This window comes from Neopsephotus bourkii, unplaced genomic scaffold, assembly GCF_033783945.1.
Source record: "Neopsephotus bourkii isolate Nb327-2 ecotype Australia unplaced genomic scaffold, CSIRO-AGI_Nbou_v1 NB_1027, whole genome shotgun sequence".
Lineage (NCBI taxonomy): Eukaryota > Metazoa > Chordata > Aves > Psittaciformes > Psittacidae > Neopsephotus > Neopsephotus bourkii.
In genome coordinates, this window is record NW_026901516.1 from 1525970 (window position 1) to 1539729 (window position 13760).

The 13760-nt window shown below is 43.7% G+C and overlaps 1 protein-coding gene across 1 annotated transcript in view; it reads right to left on the reverse strand.

Moving 5' to 3' along the window:
* NPC1 (NPC intracellular cholesterol transporter 1) overlaps positions 1 to 4872 on the reverse strand; it is a 28259-nt gene extending 23387 nt beyond the window's left edge. The window contains exon 1 of the mRNA XM_061360506.1: positions 4698 to 4872. Coding sequence (XP_061216490.1) covers positions 4698 to 4781 — 84 coding nt within the window. The 5' untranslated portion in view covers positions 4782 to 4872. The remainder of the gene's footprint in view (positions 1 to 4697) is intronic.
* Between the last annotated feature and the right edge of the window lie 8888 nt (positions 4873 to 13760).

Sequence of the window (13760 nt, forward strand, 5' to 3'; positions counted from 1 at the left end):
GTATTTCTTCAGTATCAGGCTGGCTTCCATGTTTAGCCTAGAATGGTTTGTAATCATACTTTTATGAAACTTTGTTCACTAGGTCTTGTCATGTAACACTTTCTAATTTTAAAACCTACAAGATTATCAACCTATTCTTTTCAGAAAGACAAGCTTCTTCCAAAGTGGAAGGTGTGGGAAAAGTGGTAATGCAGTTACCAGTTACAAAAAAAAAATAACACTTATCGGGGCACTTCCTACATAGAAAAATTTGTGTTGTAAAGTAAATTTCAGTTACCACATCAGGCTGACTGGTAACCCTATGGTTTTAATGTTATCTGCATTTCAAAGTAACACTTCCTTGATTATAAATATACAAATACAAAATAAAATACAAGCTATGTTATGTCTAAATTTACCCACCAGGCATTTTGCTATCATTTTCAGAACAAAGCAGTTTACTCGCACATGACACCTGGTCATGCACCAAAAAGTATTCAGCTAAACACACAAAAAATAAAGCAAGATGAGGTGTTTTGGCCTAGTGTTAGTTTACACTTGTAATTTGAATAAAGAATTTGGAGCCACATTCCTGAAGTTCCATATTGATAACACCTACAATGAGAAAAAAAAAAAGTCTGCCACTCAATTTCAGCTTGTTTAGTAAAGCTGACTAGATCAGTTACTTTTGACTACTAGAACACTTAAATATAGAACTTTAATACTCTATTGCAGTATTAACACCAAGAATGCAATTTCAGAAACAATCCGAGATTAGGTATTTATGCCATGACCTAGCAAGATCTCACTAATAAAAATGTGGATTTATTCCCTGAACAGCTAAGCTTTGGTGATCCTTGGTTTACAGGGGTTGAGCTAAAGCCTAAAACCCACTAAATCAAAAGTCAGCAGGAAGTCACCAGTACAGCTCTCAGACATTAACAACTCAACAGCATGCTCATCAGTGATTCAGTCACAAAATATGGCAGAGGGCTGGTCTCCCAGGGTTTAGACAGTATTCAGGGATACTGCAAGCCACTAAGTAACTACTGTTACCACTGATAAGATATAGCTGGAAGCTCTTCCCCCAAGAAACTCCCCAGTAAAAAGCTAGATTAAGTTACAGAATACAAGTACTTTGCTCTTTCTACTCTCTCAGAACACTCCTACACCACTTGGAAGAGACGGAGATGAGCAAGTGTGGTTGTCAACAAACTGCAGTTTAACAAAGCTGCTGCCTGCAGAGTTAAGACTTTCAGGTCATTTAAGATTTGGGTGAACAATCATCTTAAACAGGTGAAAGCCCTCCTAGCCCCAAGAGTAACAGAAATGCAGTGTTGAAGCAAACTGCCTTCTAAATAAGATAAAATACTCCACAGGAGTAACACCAACAGATTTTTCTTTGTTTGGTTGAGGGTTTTTCTGATCTTGTTTCTTAATCACACTAATGAGTGCTTTGTATTTTTAAATGGGAGTAAGTACTTTATAAAGCAATAGCAACATAACCTCAGATTAAGGCTGTTCTCTGCTGCCCCCAGCTCAGTTTAGAAACCATCTGGCAGTACACTAACTATACTTCACTACAGCCCCAGAGTTCAGAAAAGTGTATCCCTACTTCTAGTCAACTTAACCTGTTTAAAGAGACGTTTCACCTCAGGTCAGAGTTCGAGGAGTCCTAGTAAAAAACTTGCACACAAGCAAGTATGGGCATTTCATGACTAACATTCTACAAAGGTTCTCCTACAGCTTTTTGGTTTGCAGGCATTATCGTTTGCAATACAACTGGTGTTCCAACAGACCATAAGAACATTTACTTCAGTCTAAGTTTCTTCAACTGCATGTTGAAACAAATCAACCTTAAATGCTTCCAGCAACATTAGCCATGACCAACAATGAATATGTAGCTGTTAAGCAAAAAACAATGATACGTTTTATACAGAAACAGCAACTATTTGTAGCCTTGCAAACACCAGATCACAAGTGAACATTGTTTGGCTCTCCAGATTACTAATGTATGGAAAACGCAACGGCTTCAGATGCAGTTGTTTCCCCTTCCTTCACCTACGATGGCAGACCTGTGATCTTGCAGGGTAAAAAGATTCCAAGAAAAGGTACACATTCCCTGTGTCATCGCCTCCCCTTCCATAATATCTAGTCCACATCACAATTAATACCTGATATTGCCCACTAGCTTGAGAAATTGAGTTCTAGGGAAACACAATATCATAGTACCTTTAGCAAATGGCAAGGCTGATTTATGGAAGCAGGTGACCAGGTCAAGCTTGCATATCTGCCCCAGGATTTGCACATTACCTCACAGCCCTCCCTATGAGAGGGGGGAGAGGTCTACGGTCTAAGGGAAACTTTAAATGTTTAATTCTTAGTCTTATTTTGTCTCTTTCAGTAAGTTGTTCAGAGGCAGCTAATTCAGGGACAAGCTTTTGTCTGCCAAGCTCCTCTTGTTCTTTTGCTCATAGTAAGGAACTGTTCCCTTTCAGACAGAAAAAACATTAGCTACTTCTGGTACGGCAAAGCAAGCCACAGTTCTGGAATTACCAAGCACACTTCAGATGGCACAAGAAAGTCAAAGTCAAGCAGGAAAAGAAAGTTCTAATACTGAGAGTAGTTCAGTATCTGTGGGAGCAAGCTCATGTTGGCTGACAATGACTTTGTTAAGAAAACACACAATACATGCATGATCAGAAAGCACAGGGCCCCTAACTAGCAGCTGCCTGCAACACTAAGGCCACCTGTATCAGAATACCTCCCATACCCTACAGGGGAACAGTAATAACACTGTACAACACACGTTGTTTTGTCTACTGCCCAGAAAAGTACTACTCAGTTCTACCAGTCATTCCCTTCAGTCACCTCTCCTCTTTTAGGAGGACTTCTTCACTTTTCATCCAGAAAGACTGAATAAGTCACTCCTGATTTTCCAGGAACTAACTTAAGAGGTTACTGTCTCAATCCTGAAGCTCCATCCCCACCCCTGCCAAGCAAGCTGCTCCACACAGACATTTCAGAGGTCAGGTAATACCACACTGCAAGCCACCTGTAGGGCTTGAGCCAGAGCAGCACCTGTCCTTAACATCTTCCCACAGGATTTCAGAAACACAGAATATATCCTACAGCTTGGGATTCCTGTTACTGATATGAAACCTGTGTCCCACCTACCAAACTGACAACATCTGTTTTAGTATAATTATACAAGGAGAAACTGAAACAGGTTGCTTAAAGCACACAAGATGCCATCCAGCACATGAGGGTGTTCAGAAAAGAGCACGCACAGCTTCAAGACTTGAGCGTTAGGCTATAAATAAGTTCATAGTAAAAAGATTCAAATTCATTAGGAAACTGAAACCTGCATGGTTAAAATAATTTTGCAATGTTTACTTCTTATGGACCACAAAGCCACATCCTCTACAAGGATCCCCTAAATCTTAGGGAACTTGCTTCAAGCAGTATTTTTCTGTCACCTAAATGACAGCATAATGCAACTTAACAACTTATAACACACCTCACTGCTATAAGATAGCATCTTCCTCCCCAAAAACTTACATAAAGAAGTGTTGGTAAGGTGTGAAGTTCATTACCTACCCACCTGGAGATCATGACTCAGTACTAAACAATCAGCTTATCCAGTGGTAACAGAAGAACAGACTCCTAGTTCTCTGTTCAAGTGCTTCAGAGGTTGTTTGAAAAGGATATGAGAACAGGGGAACCTCAGCCCACACACACAATAACAAACTTGTGAACTTGGAAACAGTTAAACATAAAACTTGACATAGAAAGTATGCTCCCAAATTGGCTACAGAGAAAAATCTCCACAAACAAAACACTAAGGCTCACAAAACACAACTTGTTTCCCCAGAGCAAGTCAGAGCAGCTTACTCCTATCTTGGACTACAGCATAAACAAAACATAACAGAGAAGAGACAAGGGAAGGTGGTACCGTATTTTTTCCTAAAGCGTCATAAAGTCCAACTTATTCTAGTCCTTAGTTTTAAGGAAACATGTCGTCTTGATACTAGCTCGTCGGTAAACAGCAAGATCTTACTACACACAAGACTCTTACTTCCAGGAAGCTGTCTCGTAGCATAATAAACACTCTAGACAAACCGAAGCAGACACTGAGGACATACGCAAGCCCCTACACGAGCATGTGACTGCGTGGCTACTCACATGCACGGGGCATTGCATAACCAGGGCACACCACAGGACCGCGGCACCCCGGGGACTGCTGCTGGCCGCAATACCAAGGGACCGAGCACAGGTTGAATTCGGCTAAGCCCAAGCACGCCCGCTGTCTAGCCGCTGATCCCAGGCGGGCCTGCCGTGTGTCACTGGGGTGTCCCGCTCTCTCTCGCCTCCGTCCCGCCGGCAGTGAGCCGAAGTGAGGGAAAGGGGAGGGAGAGCCTCTCCGGGGATAAGGAGGAGACACCCCGGTACCACGCTGCAACTTCGCACTGCCCGACTACAGCGGCCTAACCCCACACCAGGCGGGACAGCCACCACCCCCCGCCCGGGAGACCCTCGGCTTCAGGCTGCGCTAGGAGCCACCGGGGCCCCTCCACAGCCCTGAGGCGATACCAGCGGTGCGGGGGGGCCCCGCCGCCCCCCCTTCTCCTCCTGACGGTGCCAGGAGGCCCAGCCCGCCGACCCCCTACTCCAGCAGGCACGGCCGCTCCACGGCGCCCACCCCGGGAAGGACTCACCCGCGGAGGCGACAGAAGCAAGAGCAGGAAGAGAACGAGCAGGCCGAGGCCGCCCCGCCCGGGGCTGCCTTGCAGGCTCCCCATGGTTCCACGGCAGGGCTGCGGGGAGCCGGCAGGGTTCTCGGCCGCCGCAGCACCGAGAGACGGTGAGGTGGAGACAGGAGGCGAAGAAGGAGGAGGATAGGCAGCCGCGCCGGCGCAGATCCGGAAAGGCCGCTCTCGCCAGGCCGGGCGCTGCTGCCAGCCCCTTCGAGGAGCGGCGGGGTCACCGCAGCCAACCACCGCCGCCGCCCCACCCCCGGGCACCACCTCCCCCGGCGGCGGGGCGGAACCGCGCCTCACGCCACGGCCTCACGGGCGGCGGTGCGTGGGGGGGAGCTGCGCGCCTCTCCGCCCGGGCGCCATGGGCAGCCGGTCCGCGGCTTCGTGCGGGCGCGGCGGTGATAAACCACGTAGTTTGCAGGTATCAAAGGCGCTGCAGAAATCCTGGCTTTAACAAAAGCGTCTTAGTTTTGCTTCAAAGTTACTAAGCCACGATTTCCAAGCATTAGTCTCGCAATCCCGCGTAGTATTACTGTGCAGCTGCAATAAATCATATAAATGTGACCTGCAGGTCAAGGGAGGTGGTTCCCCCACTTTACTCCACTCTCGTGAGATCCCACCTTCAGTACTGCATCCAACTTTGTGGCCACCAACCCAAGAGGGATGTGGACCTGCTCTACTGAGTCTAGAGGAGGCCACAGAGATGATCAGAGGACTTGAGCACCTCTGCTGTGGAGACAGGCTGGGAGAGCTGGGCTGGTTCAGCCTGGAGAAGAGAAGGATCCAGTGAGACCTTAGAGCAGTGCCTAAAGGGGGGTTACAGGAAATCTGGAGAGGGGCATTTTACAAGGGAAGGTAGCGGTAAGATGATAGGGAATGGCTGTAAGCTGAAAGAGGGGAGATTTAAATTAGGTAATGGGAAGGAATTCTTCCCTGAGAGGGTGGTGAGACACTGGCACAGGTTGCCCAGAGAAGCTGTGACTGCCCCATCCCTGGCAGTGTTCAAGGCCAGGTTGGACCAGGTTTTGAGCAACCTGGTCCACTGGAAGGTGTCTCTGCCCGTGGCAGGGGATTTGTAATCAGATGATCTTTGAGGTCCCTTCCAACCCAAAACATTCTGTGATTCTGTTATCCTATTAAGTATAAATGATGTAAATAAATACTCCCATGAGAGGCAGATCAGGCTACCTGGTAGAAGAGCCCTTTGCTGGGGTTTTGGCTGCTGGCATAGCTGTGGGCTGATGTCAGGTGGCCTGACTGGTGTTGCAATCAGTTTCAGGAGTGCTGATGGCAGACTGTCGCTGTGCTTGGGATCTGTTTGTTTGGGATCAGTTTGTTTGGGATCTGGCTGGGAGGAAGCACACTAAAAGTGGGGTGGGACACATTCCCATGCAGCCTCTCTGATTTCCCAGCCGCTTTATTGCTTTCATGGCAGAGTAGTGCACAATGTGCTGCTGGAATAAAATATGTAATTTAGGTGATATTGCCATCTGCTGACAAAAATGCAGACTAGTCTTGGTGTCATAATCTTACAGGCAAATCTGTTGGGCAGGGACCTGTGGAAGGTCATGTAGTCCCAACATTCTGCTGAAAGTAGAATCCAGTTAGACCAGGTGGCTCAGGGAATTGTCTGGTTGTGTTACGAATAGCTTCAGAGATGGATATTTCACAACCTCTTTGGGCATAGTGTTCCACTCTTTGACCACAGTTAGAGTAAAATATTTTTGGTTTGGTTGGTTTTCTTATTTTTTTCTTGTATCTAAAGACCTGTTTCCATGTTCCATCTTTAATCTGTGCCTCTTTTCCTGAGAAGAGTTGTACCTCCCTTCCCCCACATCCTCCTGTTTGATAGCTGCAGGGAACAGTAACAGCAAGTGTGGATGCAGAGCTATGTCTAGCAGCTCCCAGGCATGTAAATGTAGTTGCATGAGTGTTATCAATAATAAAGTTGGCATCGTTGATTGTGTCATCTTAAAGATATCTCTTTCCTTCCGGGCAGGGAAAAAGTAGCCCTGAATGATTAACCCAGATCAATGCTGCCAGCAGCTCATTGCCTTTTCTGTTGTAAACATGGCCCAAAAGAGACCATCCCCATTCATAGCTGCTCTAGTTAAAGGATTTAACCCTGGGATTAAACCCAGGATTATGCATAGTTTTGAGGGACTGTCCACTTGGAAGACTAATGGAAAATATTTACTCTGGTTCTCAGCAGCATATACAAAACTAAATTTTGCTGCCTCGAAGAAAAGACCAATATTTTCATCATTCATTCATCACTCAGGGTGTAGCTTGATGACTCCATGGCACCAAACAAGCCCTTTAATTGTCTGTTACGATTAAATCAGCTCTTTTCCTCACTGGATATTGTGAATGGTGTAAAGGTGCCTGCCAGGAAGTTTGTGTAAAATAGCTGCCTGCTTTGTTCTGTTCTACACCTTTGATGGAAAGCCCTCAGCATTGCCTTCAGGGGTGTGTAGGCCTTACTGTACATCCATCGTTTTACCCATTGCAGAAATGAAACTGGTGTTGCTGCTTCTACTAGAAACTCAAGCACTTAGTAGTAATGACCTTGCAATGTCTAGATGGCAATCTGTCTGAAGAATTACTGCTGCACGCAAATGGAAGTGCAGTATGTGATTGCTTTGCTGCAAAATCAATTAAACTGTCCATCGCTGTTTATTCTCCATAATTTATTGCTAGCCTTTATTACTTCTATTGAGATAGTATCCAGAGACAATTCCAAGAAGTGGGAGCTATGTTAAGCAACACTGTGCACGAGCACATGGGAAAGTGGGATGTTCTCCATGGATGTCTTGCAATGTGTGTGAAGACAAGCTGCAACAGGTGAGTGAGAAGTTTCACCCAGCTTCTCACACCTCCGGTTTTTTTTTGTAGAGCCAGTCCAAACCACTCTAGCTTGTTCCAAGACTATTTTTCCAGCTAAACCAGAATAATACTTGTACTAAGCAAAGCTGGTATTTCCTATTTGGTGTTGTAAGGAGCTCTCATTTGTCAGCCTTCCTCACCTGTGGAGACCTGCTTGCCTTTTAATTATATACGCTGCAATACCTATTACTTTGGTCAGATGCTATTGGCTTCAGACTTCCCATGTGGGATCAAACCAGGATGAGGGGACTGACAGCAATCTGCTTGGTGCTGCCAGTACTTACTTAAATATACATGTGGTATGTCAAATGATGCTGAATCAAGTCTTTTTATCTTTTCATCTTTGTATCTGCCCTAATGTATTTTGATGGCTCCTCTACCAAACTGTGCCAGTGTCCCACTACCTAACCTTAAAAAATCATATAATTACTCTTTAAGATCACATCCTTTCTGTATTTATCATTGAAGTCATTGAAGCTTGTTCATTTTTGTTACAATTGGGCAAAGTTATTTATTGCCTAGTAGCAAAACCTTGGGACTTGAATTCAAATTGTTAAACGTTTGTTCCAATTTTGCTACAGATTTTTGGACAATCTGGGCAAGTCCCAACCTCTCCAGTGCAATTTTCTCTTTTGTAAAGTGATGCAAATTGCATGGCAACATGTGGCCCAAGAGCTCCAAACCCAGGTGTCAGCCAGTGAGCTGTTGAAGGAAAACACTTTAGAAATGCAGTATATTATTGCAGTAGGGTCTGGAGGCATGCTGCACTTGTTACTGTGAGCGAAGAGGTGCAGGGTGTACTTGAGCCAGGTACTGTGCATAAGCACTGATGTGATAACAAATTCAAGGTCTGACCTATTAATGACTGTGTATAATGAATTCTCCTGGGTTTCGTTAATGTCAGTTTACTAAGCCCCTGTGAGCACCATGCTGCTCACATGGTGAGTAACTCAGGATTGCTGTTGAAGTAGAGAATATGGGCAGAACTGTCACAGGGAAGTCCCTGAGGGCACTACCAAAATCTGACTTGGCAGGAGAGACTAGAGACAGGTTTATGAGCCACGGCTGACCTGAGGAACACCCTGTTTATGGCTGGACTTGAAGACCTTTTGTCAGTTTTATAACCGTTTGTCCCAGTTAGTAGCGTCTGATGCAGTAGTATGGCCAAGGGAGTGCCTGCAGGGACTGTTCTGGGAGTCTTCAGAAAGTGAAATAGTTCTTCTGCCTCTTCATGTGATGTAGTCTGGACAGGCAAACCACAAGGTTCTGGTATCACTTTTCCAAGGAAATTATACCCATATGCTGGATACAAAGTGTGTATGCATGCATGTAACATATATACCACGTAAGAGCACATCTGAGCAGTGCATACAAAATTTCAGGCTGCTTCAAGTCTGTGTTGTAGGTTAATGTTGTGCTCCACCTGTGCATCCAAGCCAGTGAAACATTTGCCATAGCAAAAAGTTCCATCCCTTTTCCATTCCTAGCTTATCTGTGTTCCCACTGTCACATCCCAGATTGCTCTGCTCATCCCTGCTTTCTGGCAAGGTCAGCACTACGCCACCCTCGTGCCAGCTCTGTGAGAACTAACTCAACATTAACAGCAGGACATTAAAACTTTAGCCCAGTTAAAATGCCTTGTCAACATTGTGAGAGCGAAATGGATTTAGAGACAACTTACGTATGTGTCTCAGATTTCATTTTGCCATGCCGTTTAGCTACAGCCACAGTTGCTAGGCATATCGTCTTGTTACCGGCCTCATGAGAGTTAGCATCTCTTTAATAAAATCACTGAGGAGATTAAACAAAAAATGTATTGATTCATAGATTTTCAGAACAAGGAGACTATTATGATTACATGATGTTAGTTCCTGCATCAACCACAAAATGTTTCAGGTGAAATGACTCTTTCAGAATGAAAATTAATTATTAAAAAAAACCCCAAAACCCTCAAATGATGAAGGTGTCATCTCAGCAATTTGTTTCCATACATAATTATCCTTATTCCTGAAAATCCACAACTTGAAGCATGAATTTGTCTAGTTTCAGCTTCTTGACACTGTTCTGTTACGCTTTCATGTGCAAATTTAAGTTTCCTGCTACCAGAAATAATCCTTCATAGTGATTTAAGCCATGAACAAGTTACGGCACTTTCTCTTTACATTCTCTGAATAGATGGAGGTGCAGATGGAGGAGTTGTGACTGTAGGAATTTTTGACAGTGATTCAAAATGTAGCTCATCACAATAGGAAATTGTAGGAATAAGGCAAAAAGCCTGGGATGTCAAACACAAGATCAAAAATGTGGCTTTCAGTGTAGACTCTTTTCCCCTTTTACAGCACACATAATCCACAGCATAACATAATAAGGATATCAGGAGGCTATTGACTTTTTTTTTTTAACTGAAATAGGTCAGATCAGTGTAAGGGCCAGTTTTAGATTTAGCAATAGTAACAGAAGCACAAAGACATGTTTGACAAAATAAATGGAAATATAGTCTTGGTTCCTAGGTTGCTTTTTATAACCTTCCCTTCAGATCTGACCTAACAGATGTTAATGTCAAGGGGAGTCTGTCAGTGATGTCTGGATCTTTGAAACAAACCTCATTATATCATGCTAAATTAAGTTTCCCTGTTTCTGAAGCCAGGACGTTGGCTTTATTTGTTCTGTGAATGCTATCTCATCTGTAAAGACCTGGAAAATAATAGAAGTCTAATCAATCAAGTGGGATAGAACAAAGTGGTCTTTACTTAAACAGGAAATTAATTCTGGTATTCTACACAGAGAAAGAGTAGGATACAGAAGAAAGGAAAGAAACATTGAAGTATGCAGACAGGATAATCTGAGTAGTATAGTAAGTTTTATTGAAGTGATGGTATGGAAAAAAGTGTTTTAGCAAAGCAACAACATCTCTGTTGTTAGTCTTACATGGAGTTACACAAATTTATATAAGTTTCATAAATGCATAAAATGGCATGTCAAAACAAACTGTGGAATTCAGAAAACTGTGAAACTACTGTGATATTCCCAGGACCAAGTGCAGAGCCACTGTAAGAAGGCACAACTCCATTTAGTCCTGTGTGTGCACCACAATATTCTGGTTCTGAAAAACAGAGCCTTGTGTATAATCTTTGGTTGGACTCGTAGTAAGCATTAACATTTTAACACCGCTGACTCAAGGGGTCCAGACAAAGGTAGTATTTTGTCTGTTCAGTGTTCAATTTAAGTGAAGTTTAAATGGGCTGGGGTTTGTGCTACCTCATTTTCTGTACACCAATTCTGAAATTTCTGAGACAACATGAGATTTGGTTTACTTGCAGATTTCCCACTAGTCACCATGACTGTCTGAATAAAGAAGCATGAAATATTCTTGCAATTAGGCTACAACTCTGAGGCAAATAACTCTCATTGTTACAAGTGCATTAAATATGACCTGCAGCTGTTTGATCTGGTGCTCTAATCCTCTTAGCTCTTCTAAACTAAACAAAGGTGGGTGGATCAATAGTGACATGGTTTTGCTCCAAGACAACAGCATGTGCAAGTCAGGAGGTACAACACTCCTTTTGTATCATTACTAAATAGATGTCCCTGCACAGTGCACTGCAGTGATCATCTTAAATGAAGAGGTCCCTGTATTTAGGACGTCTGAGGCTATGCCGTGACCATGTCACTGTTGGGATGCTACTTCTCTCTATACAACATGGGCCTTCCCTTGTGCTCATTCCCACTCTACAATGGCTTAATACTAGTGAAATTAAAGAAAGATGCCCTATGCCTTTCCTTGATTCATTTGTGTAGCCTGTTCTTGATGGCACATCCTTTGTGCTCACTTGCAGCTGACGGAAAGTCACCAGGCTGTAGCACCTGCATAAATCCCAGCACACTGGGCTCATGGATCCTAATGTGCAGAGAGGCAATCCTAAAAGCAGTATGCTAGTGGAGCTGATTTCTGGGGGGTTGTAAGATGGATATATATATACAGCACTTTTGGGGGGAATGAAACACCAGGACCCAACCCAAAAAAACAATTTGGGCTGGTCACAGTTCTATTTCATATTATTATGTGGTACCAAGCTCCATCCTGCCATCTGTGAAATGGGTTTAATGCTCCTTAATTTCTAGTCTAAATTTACTCGTCTGTTGACATGAACTGATAAACAGCTGCTGCATTTCACTGGTGTGTGAGTGAAATAATCTATTTTGCTGCCTCCCCCAGCAGTGCATTTTGGAACTTACAAAGGTAATAGTGTCTGCAGAGCACTTTGAAAGCCTTGCACAAAAGGCACAACAACTATGCAAAGAGCTACTGTCAATATTAGTGAATCACTTCAGCCACAAAGGGAAAGTAGGTTTCCGTTTTAGAACAACAAACAAACCACAGCAATATTTACTGAGCACTTTAAAGATAACAGCAGCTACACGAACACTAAGAATTATTAAGGTTTCTCTGTGAAAAGGTCAATTGCATGGTGAGAAACAGTACTGCATCTCTCAGGCCCATCTACAGGCAGAATAAGCACCTTTTTGTTACAGGGAACCCAAAACTTTTAGCAACCTACTATCTGAAAGGCAGAGATGAAACATGCTCTCAGTGGGAAGGTTTCCATGCCTAAAAGTCCCGTGTTGGCTGAATAGTATCTTTGCTGAAGTTAGATTCAACTTCAGCCTGGATGGGGCAGAGAAAGTCTTTGCTGCCATTTCTCTACCATGGAGCTCGCTACACAGAGCTCGTATGCAGATCAGCCAACACTAGTGAGAGCAAGGAGGGAGCTACAAGCCTATCCCTTCAACCAGTGCCAGCCCCACAAAACCCGAATTTTGTTTAGAAATAAGAAAAGTCAGTTATAGCCCAGTATCACTTGTCAGAAGAGGACCTGGTAACTGCACCCTCTCAGAAGGTGGTCAGAAGATGCTCTGTGCTGGACATAGCACCCCATTCTTCTTATGGTGCATGACAGCCCTGGCTGTGGTGGCCAGTCACAGAGGCAGCTGGACACACAACTTTGAAAGTCCTACTCTAAATGGTGGGGAGCAGGCGTGCATCTTCCCATGAACAGGCATAATTCCAGAAGAAGCTCTTTGCTGAGTAGCTGCCCCCTTTGGGGTGATACCACTCTCACAAGGAAATACATCTGGAAGGAAGGAGAGGCTACCTGCAGATACTGAACACCTACCTGCATGTTGTCTCAGCTTGCTTACTCCAGCTGTCACAGGACCACTGTTGGCTTGCACTGTCCTCATTTGTATGCTCTGCTATCAGAAAAAAGTAGGAGGCCCTCACCAACAGTGGATGCTTCCACATTTTTTAGCAAGACTGTTTGTTCATTACAACCTGTCTGATATTTAGAGTATATATTGCTCACCCAGTATGACTACTGAAGACCACCTGATGATCACCCTCCTCCTTTACAACTGTGAAAGGGCTTTTCACCATAAGAGTGTGGTTGTCCCCAGGTGTTGATCTGAGGAAAGTTTAGGGAGAAAGGTCAATATTGAGGCTGGGCTGCCTAGAGTCCCTCTAGCATTCCCCAAAACAGTATGTTCATCTTCAGCCCAGTGGGGGCTCTGAATAAAACTATCCTCTCCAGTGTTGCTTATTAAAGAAGTTGGAGTCCAGTCCCATGTAATGCTTGTGGAATTTAAGTTCCCAATAAGGCTCTTGAGATTGCTGCATATACAGTATTTTTTAGTCTTTTGCAGAACTTACCCCTGGATACAGTCATGCTCAAAGCATCTTGCATAATTCTTTGGTTCTGTACCAGTTAGTCTGCAAGTTTCTGTTAGGCACAACATTATTTTAATTTAAAAATACAGCAGCATGAATTACCTAAACAAATAGATTTCTCTGGTGTCTTCTTATATAGCTGGAAAAGTTAAAGCTTTCCTTTCTAATGCTGAATAGAAATTGAACAGCAATTTCAGCTTGCAAGCAAAGGTACGCCCACTTCTGTTCTCTTCAACAGAATCATGACTTCTTACCTAATTTACAAAAACAATAACTTTAGGATTGGTAAGACATATGGCTAATTTGCACTGAGTAAATTACATTACTTTGTGATGGCTCACTAAAATAATGTGGTTTTGTTGTTTTGGGTTTTTTTTAACTCACTGAAGCAAAAGTGCAACAGTTCAGCT